The sequence below is a fragment of the Pipistrellus hanaki genome, assembly GCF_964339955.1.
Source record: "Pipistrellus hanaki genome assembly, chromosome: X".
Lineage (NCBI taxonomy): Eukaryota > Metazoa > Chordata > Mammalia > Chiroptera > Vespertilionidae > Pipistrellus > Pipistrellus hanaki.
The window spans coordinates 32,468,254-32,486,373 of record NC_140524.1 but is presented as its reverse complement, the minus strand read 5'-3'; the positions used below and the strand labels follow the sequence as shown (position 1 = coordinate 32,486,373).

The 18,120-nt window shown below is 40.7% G+C and overlaps 1 protein-coding gene across 6 annotated transcripts in view; it reads left to right on the top strand.

The window, feature by feature from the left end:
- Positions 1-10,869: 10,869 nt before the first annotated feature.
- The window catches only part of GRIA3 (glutamate ionotropic receptor AMPA type subunit 3), a 332,083-nt gene continuing 324,832 nt past the window's right edge, over positions 10,870-18,120 (top strand). For 5 of the 6 annotated variants that reach the window (XR_014793766.1, XR_014793767.1, XR_014793768.1 and 2 more), the window contains exons 1-2: positions 10,870-11,243; positions 12,439-12,597. Coding sequence is in view for 3 of the 6 variants with exons in the window: in XM_084870792.1 (XP_084726918.1) it covers positions 11,135-11,243; positions 12,439-12,597 (268 nt within the window). In the remaining 3 variants the exon portion in view is untranslated. The remainder of the gene's footprint in view (positions 11,244-12,438; positions 12,598-18,120) is intronic. The other variant, XM_084870790.1, reaches the window with a different exon arrangement.

The window sequence follows — 18,120 nt, the reverse complement described above, 5'->3', positions numbered from 1 at the left end:
TCTAGGTACTAAGCATTCTGAAAAACATTTAAAAATAAATTCATGCTTATAAAAATATACAATTAAGGAATCATCCTAAATAAAAAGAAAAAGCAGTGACACCTCACATTCTAACTTGTTAATAATGGGAACTATGCAATTACTTTTCACTTACCATCCCTTGTTTGATAGATATTTTTCAGGGTCTCTTTTCTTTAAAATTTATATAAATGCTTCTAATTTTTATTTGCATTAAATATGGGGAAAATAATAGCACTTACCTCAAAGAGCTGTTGTAAGAACTTAATGAGATAATACACTTAAATCACTTGGCAGAATACCTGGTATGTGGTAAGAAATATATGTTAGTCGTCGTCGTCATCATCATCATCATCACTGTCGTCATCATGATCATTATCTTCATTTTTGTTATTGTCAGCATCATCACCACCAGGAAAAAAATACCCATTTAGCTTTTATATATCAGAAATTTGAGTAAAGGTGATTCAGAATTGAGGAGGAGTTACTGCTTTCCCTGTATTAGCAAAATATGGCAATATTCTAAACTCTTAACCAGAACTTTAAGAGGAAGGAAATATTTGTTTGTTTTTGCTTTGTTTTTAATTTAAAGGTATTGCCTCATGAGGGCTTCTCCTAGCATAATACCTCTGGATATACAATGATCTTCCCCCTAGGGAACTCAATTTAAGTTTAGACAGCAGGGTAGGTAGCAGTGTAAGACCACTTTTTGACTGGCCTCCTGGCAAGATACAGTGATTTTAAGTGATTTTTCTCTTCCTTTGTAACAGCAATTCTCTTGGGACTGGAGGTATTCATGGAGGGAGGGCAGGAGAGGCAGTGAGAAACTATTTGCAAACCTACCTTGAGGAAGCCCTTTCATTTTCTTTGGACCTGTAGGGCCCTTCCTGGATGAGCTTTCTCACCAGGGTCTAAAGTCAAGAGCCCAGAGAACTGAGAAGGGATGCTCTCCATACTGCTCAGTTTCCTCCAGAGCAGGAACTACACTCAGGGCCGACTTCATTAGTATGACCTGTGGATCACACAGAGCCTCATGATAGAAGGATCCTGTGCTTGCTTTAATGCTCTGCTGTCTCTGTCCTGAAATTGTTAACGTTTGAACAAAGGTCCCAGAATTTTCATTTTACATTGGACCCCTAAAATTATATAACCAGTGGTGTCTGCACCAAAGAGTTTCTAAACACTAAATAAGCCTTGTTCTTAATCTCCCTCCTCCCTGCTGCTTCTTAGCAAAATTCATCTCACTCTTCACCCTCCAGTCCAACTAAGTGATAGTGGCTCAGTAGACACCAGCTTTCTGACTAACATGAGCTCTGAGGATCACTATACAGGTATTTTCTGCTGCTTCTTCTCCTATATTTTCTATAAACTAAAAAAAGTTACTTTAACAATAACAATGATATTGCTTGGAACATTGATGACTAGTAACAGGCACGATAGGTACCATGCAGTGAATTAAGACAAAAGAGACAGCAGAGAAAGTCAGATTTGGGGAAATGACAGACATTCTGCCCTGCATCAGTTTCCTACTGCCATAGAATGTCTAGAAAGGTAAAATCAGTAGAAATAGTCTCAGAAAGTTTACATTTCTTCATTTTTATTAATCAGGCTTTACCAACCTGAATGCCGTGATATTGGGTGGATCTCTCTCCTCTCCTCTCCTCTCTTCTCCTCTCCTCTCTTCTCCTCTCCTCTCCTCTCCTCTCCTCTCCTCTCCTCTCCTCTCCTCTCCTCTCCTCTCCTCTCCTCTCCTCTCCTCTCCTCTCCTCTCTTCTCCTCTCCTCTCCTCTTCTCTCCTCTCCTTATATGGCAAGGTAGATATTCATAGATCTCAAAACATTGAAGCTCAGAAAGTGTAATTTGGACAGAATTGCCATTAGAATCCAGCTCTTCAGATATACGTTCTAATATTCCTGTTTCTGAAAAGTTATGTGTAAACCATTTTGTTTTTTAAAACTCCTATTCTGAGTATACAGTGGCACCACTAACCTTTGGGACTGGTTAGTCCTTTGTTACCAGGAGCTGTCCTGTGCACTGTGGGAGGTTTAGCAGCATCCCTGACCTCTACCCACTAAATGCCAGTAGCAACCCCACCCCACCCAACCCCCAAACAGGTGTAACAATTAAAAAATGTCTCCAGACATTGCCACTTGTCCTACGGGTGGGGAAAACCACATTCAAATGATATCACTGCACAAGAACAGCTCACTATTTAAAGGAAATCTTTGGTAAATCCTTTAGTAAAGTCCAAATTTGTATTTCCACATACTGGATTTTCCTAAACTAGGAGATACCTTATTTTCAAAGGAGAAAACCACTGATTTGGTTGTGTGGGTAATCACCCAGAAAAATGTGGAATGGTTGATATGCTTTTCTTTCCCCTCAAAATACTGTGTCAATATAAGTGATGTCACAAAGATTTGACAGAATATGCTTACAGTGCACATATTAGAACATACTAAACTTTAGAAACCCCCAAATTCCTCTTTCAGATTTAGCTACAGTTAAGTATACTAAGATAAAACTGTTTCCAATTTTCTTTTCATTCCCTTAAATACTCTGTATTAACTTTTAAAGCAGAAAACTCAGAACTTCCTATATCTAAAGGAATGTTAAAAACCTTATTTCTCATGATGGCTAGAGTCAAATTCTCACTTAACAGATTAGGAAACTGAAATTAAGAAGTGACAAACAAGCAGATTGAAAGTCTTTTTTCTCATCTGGCCCTTAAAACAATCCCATAAGCTATACATTGCCTCAGCCAGATGGAACATACAGTTTATCATACAAACTCGGTTACTTTCGAGAGTGAAAAGGGACACTAGTAATAATTGTTCTGGAACAATAGGTATAAACTGAATTGTCCTGGCAAACCAGGATACATGGTCACCCTAGTCTTAGTTCACCCATAGAAACATACCATTGCCAAATGTTCACTGTATTAGTCCAAAATCTTAGTGGCTTAAAATAATAATCATTTATCACCCTTCTGCAAGTTGGCCATGGTTCAGCTGATCTAGACTGGGCTCAACTGGGCAGCTCTGCTATAGACTGTAATAGATGAGATGACTCTGCTTCTCATTTCAGGTCTGTGAGTTTACTAAGGCAGTTAGTTCTACTCCACATATCTTTTATCCTTCTTGTACTAGAAAACTAGTTGACCCATATTCTTCTCATGGAACCGACAGAGGTAAAAAATGGCAAGCAGAAACACATGTGGCTTCTTAAGACATAGGCTGAAATTGATGCTCTATCACTTCCTCCCACATGCCATTGGCCTATGCAAGTCACATGGCCAAGCCCAAAGTTAAAGTGCAGAGAAATAAATTCCCCACAATGAAGTCATGATAAAGGTATATATGCAGGAAGCAGTGAATAATTGGAGCACTTATTTACTCTAATGCATGTGCTTCACCTATCCCTATCTGATCACCACCACTAGCCCCCACACATACACGCACCTCAAAAGGGGGGGGGAGGGGTGGTATTTGACTTCATATGATATGGCATGATGTTGACTCAGTTCTTGACATACAGTCATATAAATTTCAGAATCTAGAGTCAGTTTATAATTGTTATAAGTACTCAAAAAATACAAACTTTTTCAGTTGAATATAAAGCATAATTCTTCAATCAATTAGACCCAGACTTTCTCAATAAAATTATCAGATTTGCTCAAACATGCAACCTCTCCCCAAGTAGGGCTGGGAGGCAGGGCCAGTTTTAGGTTGGGGCTTAATTTCTCCCTAACTTGCCTGTGTTGATTCACAGTGACAGTTTCTAACCTTTCTGGAGGAGTAAAATAGTTTATATTAATAAAAATATCAACAATATTATCTTTGGGAGGTAACCTGAAATAACTGATTCAGGTGAAATATATTAACACCTCCCATCAGAGAGACTTCGCAACATATGAGAATGTCACTTTGGCCCTAACTGGTTTGCCTCAGTGAATAGAGCATTAGCCTGTGAACTGAAGGGTCCCAGGTTCCATTCCAGTCAAGGGCATGTAACTTGGTTGCAGACACATCCCCAGTAGGGGGTGTGCAGAATGCAGCTGATTGATGTTTCTCTCTCATCCATGTTTCTAACTCTCTATCCCTTTCTGTAAAAAATCAATAAAATATATTTTAAAAAATAAGAATGTCAGTTTGTGAGAAGTAGGAAGCCTTGTGATTCCCATCTGCAGTTTTCAAGTCCATTCAGAGCCCACAAAGGGATAATTACTCCTCACTAAGATAAACTCATCCCAGTGGAATATATTTGTTATGATTCAATTCTCTCACAGCATGAAGAAGATTCTAGCCTGGTGTATAAAAGCCCTGTGTGACATTGTGCTGTTCACTGAACTTCTCTGATTCCTCAGTTTCATAGCCTATAAAGTAACAACCTAGACTTCTGCTCACCCTAAAGAGGATGTATAGAGTAATCACTGGATCCTTATCTGAAAAAATCTGGAGGCCTATTTGCCTCTACCCTTAAGAAAGAAATTATTTCTATATTAGTTTCTCACCCTGGACACTCAATATAACATGACTTTCTTAAGAGCATAATTAAATATCAGGCAGATGCATCATGAGCTGAATTTAGGGGCCTGAATTACTAAAGTAACAAAGGATCTCACCATTGAACAATCTAGCACTAGTAGACCAATGACAAGACCATTTCAGCAAGTCATCAGGAGCTTATAGACATTTCAAGAGAAAAATTATTACTACACACAATTCTCAGGGAGCAGGCCTTTAGGAAGATGGGGATTTTCGTGGTATTGTGATTGTTTCCCAACCTCTATAACTCCCTTCTTCACTGTGCATTAATTGTGTGGTTTGGTGAGGAATCAGGAAGGACAGACTACTCCCTACTCTCAGCTCTATGAATGGGATATAATCCTGCCTGCCCCCTACCCCCCATTCCATAGTGACTGGTTCAGGTAACTCAGGTCTAAGTATGATATTACTTGGCCATGGGATTTGATCATGAATGGTCATGTGATTCAGTTTAAACCAATGATACAAGAAGATGCAAGGCAGATTGAAGACAAGAAGTGCTACAAACATTTTACTGTCATGTAGGAAGCAGAAAGGAGAGAGAAAAAGAAATTAGGTGTTTGATAAATTTTTTTAACTACAGTCTAATCAATTCTGAGGCCAGTCCTACTTCTGTTCCTTTCAGTTCTGTGAGCCAATGCATCTCACTTACTGTTTGTACTAGTTTTAGTGGTTTTGTCTTACCTTAGTACGAAGCATCCTAACTGATATAGTAACTGAATGAATCAAGAGCATGTTCACTAGCCCTAAGAGTGACTAAAGAAGCAAGTGTGAAGTGCTTTGTCCAGAGAGAAAAGTTTGGGAGAGGGGTACTAAAAGTGAAAGATCATCTCCAAGTAACTGTGCTCCAAAACAGCTTCTATGGATGTTTTCAAGGCAAAAAAAAAAAAAAAAAAATGAGTTCCAAACATTACCATCTATAAAAAGCAATCCAATCTGAATAAAATTTAAAATAAACAATTGCTTCAATGGTTACTATTTACTTGGTGTAATTGTCTCCTCCTGGAAGTTGCCATGGATCCATTTTTGGGAAAATTAAAACCCAAGTCCATAAGGTTTCTCTTCTTACCCCTGCATATACTTCCACCAGAAGCAGTTCCAACAAGTCCCATGTCTGGAATTTCAGCTCTTTGGGCACATGGATTTATTTGATACCCACATATAAAATTTCTACAGAGTTTTCTTGAGGGAGAGGTATAATAAAGATGAGATGATAGAGAATTTAAGATGGAGGACCAAAGCTTTCTCAGATGTCACACCCAACTTAAGTCTCCAGATAAGTCTTGACTCTATTTTTTCCAAGGAATCCAGGAATGGAAGTGCAAGAGACAACCACAAGGAATCAGTAGTACCTAAATTATTTCCTTGATTAGTGTGTGGGCTGAGATTTGGACAGTTTTTCTGACCCTAAAATAATCCAGCCTTGTGGAATCATAGAACAGGAGAGCGGGAAGGATCTTAGAAAACATCTTGTTCTATCTTCTCTTTTTAATGGCTTGGGATTGAATCTGAGATAAGGGAAGCACCTTATTTCAGATATTTAAATACCTTCCTCTGCTGCCATGGTACCTAGTGCTTACTCTTTTCACAGCACTTAGCATGAGTTGAATTTTCATTGCCAGTGAATACATCTGCTCCTCCTCTAAACTTGAAATCCATTGGAAGCAGAAACTGTCTTGCTCCTTTATTTACTGGTGTCTAGCAAAGTCTGTCATAAAGCAGGTGGTCAGATGTGTATTGAAGAAATCAAAGTTTCAAATGAAACAGTGAGATTAGCTTTGAACTAGACAAAGGATATACAGACATAATCTCATTTTATTGTCATTCACTATATTGCAGTTCATACTTGTAAATGTTGTGTGTTTTACAAATTGAAGACAAGACCCTCCACCAGCAAAAAAAGACTATGACTCACTTCTTTTTTTGCAGTGGTTTGGAACTGAACCTGCAATATCTTTGAGGTATGCCTGTAGTATCTTGTTTTCATTACCTTTAAGAGGATAGCAGTTTCCTTCCAACAAATCAGATGATTTCTACCTCTATTTTGCCTATTTGCAAAGTATCAAATTGGAAAAGTATGAGGCTCAATGTATGGTATAGATCCCCTACCCAAGCTTCACGAGTTGACATTTCTTTCTGTTTATACAAGTGCCCTTATCCCAAGCCTGAAACAAACAGAAACCTCATGAAGAGAAGTATTTTCTCTTTTGTATTATAAATCTTAAAACTTCATATTTTTTGCTGCCTCAACATCCCTGAAAATAGGCTATGAGTACTTTACCTTGGTGACCAGGTACACCTGTGTGATAAGATCCCCTTCTTGCCTTCCCCTAACTGGGATCTAATGACATTCAAATGTACCAATGAAATCCTTTCACACCTTTTGCTTCTGTACTCTATCCTGATCTCAATAAAGATATTTGCCCATGGGGTACTCCTCTCCTTCTCTTCCCTCCTCCTCCTCCTCCTCCTCCTCCTCCTCCTCCTCCTCCTCCTCCTCCTCCTCCTCCTTCTTCTTCTTCTTCTTCTTCTTCTTCTTCTTCTTCTTCTTCTTCTCTCTCCCTCCTCTCTTCCTTTCCTTCCCACTTGCTTGGTTGACCCCACTCCCCCGGTACTCCCTCCATATGGCCCCCTTTGTGGAATAGGGTGACTGTTTCTCTAGAACCTGTAAATATAATGAAATTTGTTTTCTTGTAGTTCTCCTGAATCCTCTCTTGTGGTCTGGATAATCACCTCATGAAAGAATACAAGACAATTTCATAATAACAACTGCAATGAATTCTTTTATTGCTGTTTAAAGTGTGTCATAAAGTGCATTTAAAAGTACAAACCATGGGTCCTAAGACTAGCAGATAATTCTGACTCCAGTAGGGATATCTCTTAACTACAGGGGGAGAGCTAGATTTGGGGCTTTGTTGGCAACTTCTGGTGGCTATGATGCTGCTAGTACAATCTGTAGCTCCTCACTGGAAAACCAAAAATGAAATTCAAAAAGTGGTTCACTGCTTTCTGTGATGAGGGATTAATTGCAAAAGAATTTGCATGTATTATACAGACTTTTTTTTTTTTTTTTTACCAACAGCAATATGCCTGGTCCACTAAAGTGTCCCTGATGGCTCAGATGGGACTAGTCCAATTCTGCCAACAACTGCCACTGACAGCTAAAAGCTGGAAGAGTGGCAGCAGATGAAAGAAAGGGGAAAAGGTAGTAGGCAAAGGAGACTGAAAAAGGGATGGGTGCCATTTACAGTGATGAATTCAATTGAGAATTTTCAAGTGCATAGGCACTGAAATGCCTTTCTTCCTCTCATCTTTTGTTCTCACCCACCCCATTAGTCTTCAAGCCAAATTACAGTGAAGATGCATGCAATTGTTTCGTCCACCACTTCTCATGGCTGGCTAAGCATGAATGGGTACCTTCAGGAGTGAAGTATACTGAAAGACACCTGCCTCCATCCAAAATACAGTGTCTACCTACCAGAAATCAAAAGTGAAAATCCTTATTAAAGTTATTCTTTTGGGTTAAAGCATTGAATGTTCCTATTAAAATGCAACTAGGTTGCCCTGGCCAGGTAGCTCAGTTGGTCAGAGTTGTCCTGATATACTAAGGTTGCAGGTTAGATTCCCAGTCAGGGCACATACCAGAATCCACCAATGAATGCATAAATAAACGAAACAACAAATAACAAATCTCTCTCTCTCTCTCTTTCTCTCTCTCTATCCCTAAGATCAATTAAAATCAAACAAATAAAAAAAAAGCATGATTTAAAAAGTAAATAAATAAAATGCAAATATATTATCTAAAAGTACAGATTCTTAGAAACATCAAACAGGCCATCAAACCTCAGAGGGAAGGCATGGGAGGATAGGAGGGGGTAAGAGATCAGTCAAAAGATTTGTATAAAATGGACACATACAATAATGGGGGTGAGTGCTGGTTGAGAGAAGTCAACAGAGGGACTGGAAGAGACATATGTAATACTTTCAGCAATAAACAATTTTTAAAAAAATAAAAAATTAAAGTACAGGTTCTCTAAATGTGTCATTTTTAATATTAAATTGTCACTGTCCATGGTTAAAACCTTAGTAAAGATTTATCTACCAGATTCTCTACTATCTCCTGGGGCTCTTGGGAAGCTTCAATGGGAAGATTTTGATGTGGAACACTAGTAAAGATTGGTAGCAGAGTCTGAGGTTTGGGTGATGGTGGAGAAAGAGGAGGCTGACAGCATGAGGAACTTTTGGGGGGGGGGGAAGCACATTTAAAAGGTGAGAAAGAGGGAAGGAAGTTGGGAAATTAACATTTATTGATTCTTCTGTGAGTGAGGCACTGAATTAGATGCTTTCCCATCTACTATCTTATTTAATACTTATTTAATTCATAATTACTTTATAGAGAAAGGATTACTAATACTCCCATATTGCAGATGAGAAAACTGGGGTTCAGATTAAGAAAGTCACTCAAGGTTACACTCTGCCATATGTGAGAGAATATGGACTTGAACTTGGATCTGTTTCCTAGGTCTATGTTCCTGAACCATGCTATCTCACTCCTCACATTTGTTAAGAGGTGACCAACCCATTTTCTGCTACCCTCTTTGCCCCCAATGCTCTAACCACTTGTAAATTCAGTCTTCTATGACTCCCAGGTTTCTCCCACATTCCTAGCCATGGACTAGCAAATGTGGACATGATTTTTATATGTGATGAGGTAGGAAGAGATTTTGCATTATCAAATGGATAGAAAATTGGAAAGAGCCTAGAACCATTTTTCTAGTTGCCCAAGGATATGGAAACTTTCTGTTCCAGACTCCAACCTATGTCATGCCCAAATCCAAAATTGTGCCCCTGGGCCCTGTCCCATGTTTCCTGCCCCATGTGTTACAGTTTGCTGTACACTGGCAGCATGTGCATGTAAACCAGGAGGAGAGGATATGAAAAGGAGAATAGCTGGTATGGGGAAAGATTAAAACTGTCATTTCCAGAATAGCTGATGTGGGAAGACAAAAAGGCTGCTTTTTTCTCACCACTGGAGAAAGGGACTAGGAAGAGGAGTCTATAGACCAAGAGGTCCATCCACAAGATGATATAGGGAACCACCCCCCCCCCTCAACTGAGATCCAGCTGCACTGCCTGACTTGGAAGGGTCTTTCCTGCCCTAGAGCAGAGAGTACAAGAACAGCGGGGAGGGGGAGGGAGATGGGATTTATAGCCTCTGGAGTCATTAGTCAGGGGCTATGTTCAGAAGCAACACCAAGGGAACAAGGCAGCTAAAGACAGTTTTCTTAACCTTAACTTTCAATCCCTACCCGATCCCAGCTCATTCCCACATCTTTCTCCTCCTTCCTCAATAGGATTGAGCGTCCTTTTCATTAACCTTTTAGTTACCACATCCGGGCACATACTTTTTTCTACGTCCTCTAAAGCAGTCAGCCCCATACTGCCCATCACTGCCCCCTTCTGCCTCCAAGGCTGGCTCTGCACTTGGGAGGGGAGGCACTGGCCTCACAAAGCTGTGGGCTTTGGGGGCTGTTCGCTAGCCCTGGGATCTCTGCTGTAAAAATTGAGCGGTAGGGACCGGGCATGCGCAGCATCTTTGGGCGCATTGTGATGGGAACTGCTTCTCCAAATCTTACAAAGACTCCCGAGTAACCACTAACCGCACCCCAGGACCCCCTTCTTTAAGACACGAGTACAAACGCAGAGACAATGCAGCGTTCAATGCAGCTTTTCCTTCTTCCTTTCTTTTTTTAAAGGGCCAGTTGCAGCTTGATTGGCTGGTGCACATGAGGACTAGTGTATTTCTATTGATCCCATCTCCCATGTTGACAAACGCCAATGCCAAGGCTTTTGCAGTCCGGGGCTGCAGTTTGCAGTAGAGCTAAGCGGTGTGCGGCTTTAATTCCACGTCAGATCAACTTTGATCGATATCCCCCTACTGGCCCAATTGGAAGAGCCCAATTCACAGGCGCTGAGCCTTTTTCCTCTTTCCTTCTTTTTTCCCCTCTTTACACCCACCATCTTCTAGGGGAGAAAAGTCTTGGATTTTCTGTATAATTTTTTTTTCTGTCTCTCTCTTTTGTGTTTTTTGTTTGTTTTTTTGGTGTTTTATCTTTTTTTGTTTTGTGTTGTATTTTAGGTAATTCTCTTCTCTCTCTCTCTCTCTCTCTCTCTCTCTCTCTCTCTCTCTCTCTCTCTCTCTCAGAGACAGAAAGATCTCTTTGGCTAACGGAGCTTGCAGTCAGTGAACCCGCCTTCCACGTTGGTGTGAAGACAGAAGTGAGGTGGGGGGCAGGGAGGGGGTGTGAGAGAATCTAAGAGCGAGAGGGAGCAGAGAGAGAGAGAGAGAGAGAGAGAGAGAGAGAGAGAGAGAGAGAGAGAGCGCTCTAGAGAGGAAGAGAGGAGGTGGTGGAGGAGGAGGACTAGTGTAGGGTGGAAAGGAAGAGTGAGCGCGAGCAAGTTGAAGGGAGGGGGTATAAGAGCCAGCGAATTCTTTTTCTTTTCCTGTTATTATTTTGACGACTCCCGAGTTGCGCCCATGCTCTTGTCAGCTTCGTTTTAGGCGTAGCATGGCCAGGCAGAAGAAAATGGGGCAAAGCGTGCTCCAGGCGGTCTTCTTTTTAGTCCTGGGGCTTTTGGGTCATTCTCACGGAGGATTCCCCAACACCATCAGCATAGGTAAGCGCGAGCAAGCCAGCCGGTTGGGCCGGGTTCTTCTGCACCAGAGACCAATGCCCTGGCGTGGCTATTGCGGCCACGGGTCCCGGTCCTGCAATGCCTGGGGAGGGGGATTGGGGACAGAGACCGGACCGGGCAGAAATCCCGGAGATTTGAGCCCCAGAGAGCTGGCGGGTCTGGGGAGCATCAGGCACCAGAGAGGAGTCTCCCGGGGCTGGGGAGGGGAGTTGACTGCTGGGTTTTCCGAGATGTGGTGAACAGGGGAAGTATGCTGGATACTGCAAAGGGGCAAAGAGTCCCGGTTTTTAGGCTCGCTGTTCTAGACTTTGGCATGGCGTGCGTGCTGCCGCTGGAAGTTGTCCCAGGGTGATGCCGCCTGTCGGGGCCGCGCCAGGGCACGTTACCCGGCTCAGGGCGCCCTGTCCGGCACCTCGGCATCTCGATTCACCCCAGAAAGGCTAGTGCTGGGAGAGGTGGAAGCCCATTCTGGATCCCCAGACCCGGGCAGCTATCGGGAATCTGGGTAGGTGGAGGATGCGGTAGGAGCCAGGGGTGAAACAAGGAACTGAGTGAGGAAGCAGCGAAGTCAGCCAGACCGGCAATTCATGAATTGCCGCTGTGTCTGTCTGGAGCCCAGTTCCCGGACGCTGGGAGGGAGTTTTTCTCATCTTCTGTCTGCATTTACAAGTCAAAAAGTTAAAATTGTTGCCATTATCAAACCAAACCCCTATATTGTAATGGTGGACATGAGTGGCAATGGGGAACAGGATGGGGGCACCAGGGAGAATGAAATTGTTTTTCTTGCCAACCTTTCCCTTTATGCCAGAAAAACATTAACAAGCTTGTGGAGATGTGCGTTGGAGAGGAGGGGGCAATGGAGAGGAAGCTACTGCCTGAGAAACAGTCAAGTCCCACTCCTGATTCCATCATCCTACCCCAAAGGAGCCCCCCTCTTCCCTTTTACCCCTTTTCCCCTTCTCTCCAGCCTCTCCTCCTCCTCTTCAGACTAGGGGAAAACCAGGTTTCTCTTGGCCAAAATTTGAGTTCACAAGAGTCTTGAAAGACACACTGGTTGAAAAGCAATTATCATCGCACCCCCATACCATTGAGAGGGATCTCCTATCTGCAGTGCTCTCTAATTTGTAACCTGTCCTGGGGGGGACACAAGCCAAATCTCGGTTCCCTGTGCTTATAGGTGGACTTTTCATGAGAAATACGGTGCAGGAGCACAGCGCTTTCCGCTTTGCCGTGCAGTTATACAACACCAACCAGAACACCACCGAGAAGCCCTTCCATTTGAATTACCACGTAGATCACTTGGATTCCTCCAATAGTTTTTCTGTGACTAATGCTTGTAAGTAGATCTGCTTTTCCTCCCTTTGGAACCTTTGGGACCTTACTTGCATTTTGCTCGTGGGACTTGGGGTCTGCATATGTGCTGGGAATGGGTGATCACCTCAATAGACATTTTAGGGGCTCTAATCAATCAAGGTTTCATGCGGCATAAACCAACTCCAGAGGATCCTGCTGAGGGAGGGACTTAAATCAGTGCACAAAACTCTCTCCTGAATCATGTTTGATGCAAAAGTTTCATTTTCTTCAGTGCTAAACCAGCAATTCCTCCCCCACATCTTTTTTTTTTGGCAGAAAAAAAGGAAAGAAAAAATAGCATGGTTGTTCAGGGAAATTTCTTCAGATGGGATTAAAAAAAGAAGCCTCTTGATTGAGTCAATTCAGGATGTACATTACTTGACTGTTAAAGCTAGTGTCTGGCTGTAGAAATCAGCTGAATTTGACAATTGCCTAATAGATAGGAGCCAAATATGGGAAACTCTGCAAACAAGTGACCTTGAAGGACAGATCAGGCTTAATTCCCTGGCCTTTTTCTATCCTAGACTATCACCTTTCTTACCTAGAGAGTTCTGATAGGAACTGATAAGACTACAAACTGATTACAAATGATGAACACCTGGAAAACTGAGGGGAAAGGAGAGGGCAGTGCTCAGGTGGCTATTTGGAAAACTGCTTCTATTTTGTCTCCCCTAGTGTTGTTCACCCTGCCCACATATTGGTAAGGACAACACAGTTCTTAACTTAAAGCAAAAGGTGGAGGGGGGAGATTGCATCAGGCTAATAATATAAAAAAGGAGGAATTTCCTGAGCCCCAAAGCTATTTCTGAAATTCCTGTTTGTGCCATGGTAATTGTTCCTCTAGAAAGGGGACATTTTGAGGAGTAAAACCAAGGGAACCCAAATGACAGCCTGTTGGACACAGGTTTTTCTTGAATGGAATGTTTTATGAAAAAGACTGATAATTCTTTAAGCTTATTGCAGTAAAAGTTTTCACAACAATGAGGCTGATAATGACATATGTTTTGTTTTTATGGATTGTGTGGTTTAGAATTTTTGTTTTCTGGCTTTCATTCAAGGGAGAAGTCATATTTATGTTTTGTTGTGTGAAACTTTATATATGACTGAGTTCAAATTCTTCTGCCTCAAAGGATAATGTGATTTCCAAAAACTGTTGAGTCTCCAAGAGCACAGGTTCCTTGGATTTTCAAGACTTAGGTCAAGAGGATGGGGGTGAAATACATTGCAAAAAAATGACAGTATTCGCTTTAAGAAAATTTTAACTGAAGGTACAGATCCTTATATGAACATTTTCTGTGATACTCTGTATTTGACATTCTTTGGCTTTCCGACATTGACAAAAATAGGAACTTATTAATTCCAGCTAAGTGTGAAAGTTACAAAATGTCTGTCTATATTTTGCATCTTATTTCTGTGATCCCAGCCTGTCTCTACAGCACTTACAACACACAGCTGACTCTTAATCCTGCAGCACTGTGATCTTGCAAGAGGCTGAAGCTCAAATGCAGCTTCCTAAGTATCAATTAGAACAGATTTAAAACCAAATACTTGAAATCACCAGGATTTTTTTTATTATTAATAACAAATAACATTTGAACTCACTTTAGTGTCTTTCCACTGATGAGGACTGAAATAAGAGTGTCAATTGACTTCTCAGAAATGATTGATTTCTAAGGTTTTTCATTCTGTGGTGTTTTTTTTTTTTTTAATGCTCAAATCAGATCGACACCAGCCAGCTCAGGAACCTCACTCAAAGAGCAACCAGGGAATGATCATTGCCTGATGTTCAGTTGCCTTAATGCCTTACCTTTCAGGGCAAGAAAAATAAATTGGTAAAAACGCCCCCTCCCCACCCACACACACCCTAAATTCACAGAACTTCTGCTAACAAGCTTACAAGGCTGGGTTATGGTTTGGGGCTTGAAAATGTGAGATAAGAGGTATGGATCACTGGGCAATAAGAAAGACAAAACAAAAAGGTGACCTTGCCCTTAGTTATGCCAGATACACACATATGCATACACTGACACACACAGGAGAAATATCCAGAAACCAGTGATGTGTATGTACCCAGCTGCCTGTTGCACTCTCCAGCTTTACAGCTCAGAAGACAGAGGAGGAAAGCTTTCATCTTCTCTGGTCCCTGAAACAGTCCTCTCTGAATGTCACAATCATTGAATGGGGGCCAGATCTCAAAGCTGTCTCCTGGCAGCTGCTGCCTAGAAGCTTAGTATAAGAAAGATCACTAGTCCAACCACAGTCTGATAGTCTCTGAATGCAGAAAACAATCATTTCACAAGGCCAGGAAGGCCCTAGAAGTATATTTCATATATTCCCCTGGTCTTGATTGTTCTTTTTCTTATGGAAGTAAAGATCACATTTATCAGGTGTCAGAATACAATACTAATTCAGTACTGGGGTTTGGCAGGTGATCCCAGGTCCAATTCTTCCAATTGATTGCAATATTTCACAGAGAAAAAAAAAAAAAAAACAAGAACACAAAAAACTCTCTAGATTTTTTAGTCTGCCCCTCCCTGGAGACCTAGGGAAGATTTGAGAAAATCCCAGTTAAGTACAAATCTGGTCACTCACCTCTCCTATCTGATTCAATGTGGAATGGGATGGCAAAAATTAAAGAAACTTTTCCCTGTTCTCATTTAGAATTCTTAGTTGTAGTTTTCCCTAGCACTAAAATTGATTTTCCCACGATCTTTCCTGTGCCCTCAATCTTGAGATAGGCATACACTTTTTTAGGACATAGTAACAAATACCCAAAAAATAAACAAAGGGTAATACTTTCTGCATGCCACTGCTCTCTGCTCTCCTTCTGCAATGTAATCTGAAGGTTTTATTGCAAGGAATCTAGGCATCAGTTATTTAAAGACTCTTCTTCACCAGTAACCATTTTATGTTATGTTATGCTATGTTATTTTATTATTCTATTTTATTCTATTTTATTTTATTTTATTATTTTATTTTATTATTTTATTTTATTTTATTATTTTATTTTATTTTATTATTTTATTTTATTATTTTATTTTATTTTATTTTATTTTATTTTATTTTATTTTATTTTATTTTATTTTTGCACAACCCCTGAAAGGTTTGCTTAAGAGAGACTCCAATTTCATTCTGTCATAAGAAGGTAATAAAAGCCTCTCTGGCTTTGAAAGGTGGTTCATTTGGGATTTCGGCTCAGAGGTGAATTGAAGTTTATCAAAGAGACTCATCTGATTTGGAACCCATGTTCCCTTTTCATTGGGATTAATTGAATTTGCTACCATACTTTTCAGTTTGGTCAGATAACCCCAGAAAGAGGGATGATGTAAATATTATGATTTCAAGACACATACATTCATATACATACAGAGACACTCAAACACACAAAATTACTATATATGAAAAGAGATGTACACACTTTTTTAAGTTACATGTTTGTTCTATAAAAAAAAAAAAAAAAAAAAAAAAAACACAAAAAAAAACCCAAAAACACAACACAGATTTGATCATCCTAGGGCTTTGCAAGATGTGAAAACACCAAGGGACTTTTGGGTCCCATTGGAGTGGCTTGATTCCTCAGGAAATGCCTTCAATTCCCTTGAAGTCCCCTCCTGTGTCTTGCTGCTGTGCACTTGTAGTGCACTCCACACTACATCGCCCCAGTCTCTGCAGTGTCAGCTCATTAGCACACAGATCTCATATTCCCTCTCCGCACTGTCATTGCAAAAATTGCTGTTGTACACCTTTACAGCCAACAAATGTGCTCTCGTGGATTACGCACTGTTTGCAAGAAGCAAGGAAAAGGCAAATGTAACCTTAAAGGTTATTCACCAAGGAATTGTGCTCTAAATGCATTGGCTTAAATAAAAATCTGTTGATGGAGGTGCAATTGATGGTGGGACTGAGAGTGAGACGTGGGAGTGTAGACTCTAATAGAGCCCCAGGCAAAATCCCTTTTGCTGGCTAACTCTAACTCATCAGCTGCATTATTTTACTTTATTTTTCCTGAGCCATTTGAAATATACCTGCTAACTAGGAGCTTCTTTTATAACTGAGTGCATTTTGCTACCAAGTGTACTTAGCCAAGACATGTTTCTGTCTCCTGCTCACAGAGTCACAATCTAATTATCTAATTATTCTAATTGCCAAGATCCATTTAACCGTTTAGGTCCATTTGGGAAAGAAATGTCTCCCCTGATCCTATTTTCTGCTCTTTGGTGGGTTTGGTTTTGTTTTCCTGTTCATCCTTTTCATGTAATCTTTGGACCCAGGATGAAGATACACAGTACCACAGCTCCTGCCCTCAAACAGGTCTTCACATACTAACCAACATCAACTGCTCCAGCTTCACCTCCCACACCCAACCCCTCATCTTTGTGCCCTTGCTGCTCTCCATCTCTCCTCTGTCTGCTTGCCAGGCTTCAATAAACGCACTGGCTTAGCTCACTTCTCAGCCCCTCTGGCCAGCTGGCATAATCCACTGAAGCACCAAGAGGTCGCCTTAGTGGTGCCAGTCAAAAATATAATTCACCTTCTCACAAGGTTTATTATGGATTTTAAAAATCTATTTTTTTATGTGTAGAGGAGGGAGGAAGGTGATGCTGTTCATTTGGGCCATAAAAATAGATGGCAATCAGCAGGTTGTAAAGGTGAATTTCCAACGAAGTGTATTACTTCCCCTACAAGGCAGCTTCCCTTTGATCTTTTAAGCAGGATGGGAGATACTGGAAAGGCTTGAGGGGAAGGAACAAAGAACACCATTTTGTTCTCTATCTATGCATACTGCAAAATGAGCCATGTTTTGTTTGTTTGTTTTATCTCAGCAATTTCAACCTTTTTCCTTTAAATGAAACTAATTTTCCACATTCCCCACTTCTGCCTTCATCAGAGGCTGTTTCCTTAATGCTGCATTTCCCCCTACCCCCAATATTGAATAAGAATAATGGAGGCTGGTAGAGATTTTTATCATAAGTTTTTGGCTCCTGATATATTTTTAAATTTCATTATTATAGATAGTCGGAGGTGATAGGCTGGTCTCATTTTAACACATTAAAAAAATAAATGAAGCTGCGGAGGCATCATTATTAGTTTTCCTTTGTGGATAAGAGATTGTCATTTTTATGCAATTGGTTAAAGGATTTTAAGAGAGGGTGATAATTTTATAAGAGAACTCATAACTTTTGGAGAGGGTAATAACCTGTTTATTCAATGATTTAACTTTAAACTTCATAGATTGAGACTGCAGATATATTTGGAGGAACTTTCAAAAACTCTGAAGGTCAGGAAAATTATATGCATACTTTTACCTGGTTCATTTAAAAAAAAATAAGCTCCAACTTTCTTCCTTTGGCTTTGATACTTTGGGTCTAATTTGATGAAATGTCCACAGGAGAGTGCAATTAAAATCCTAGGTGGGGGTAATGAGTATTCTTCAGCAGAAGTGGGAGTTCTGCAAACACAGAAGGAGCTCCCTCCTTCTTCTAGAAATGGCTGGGCTCCAGGCTGA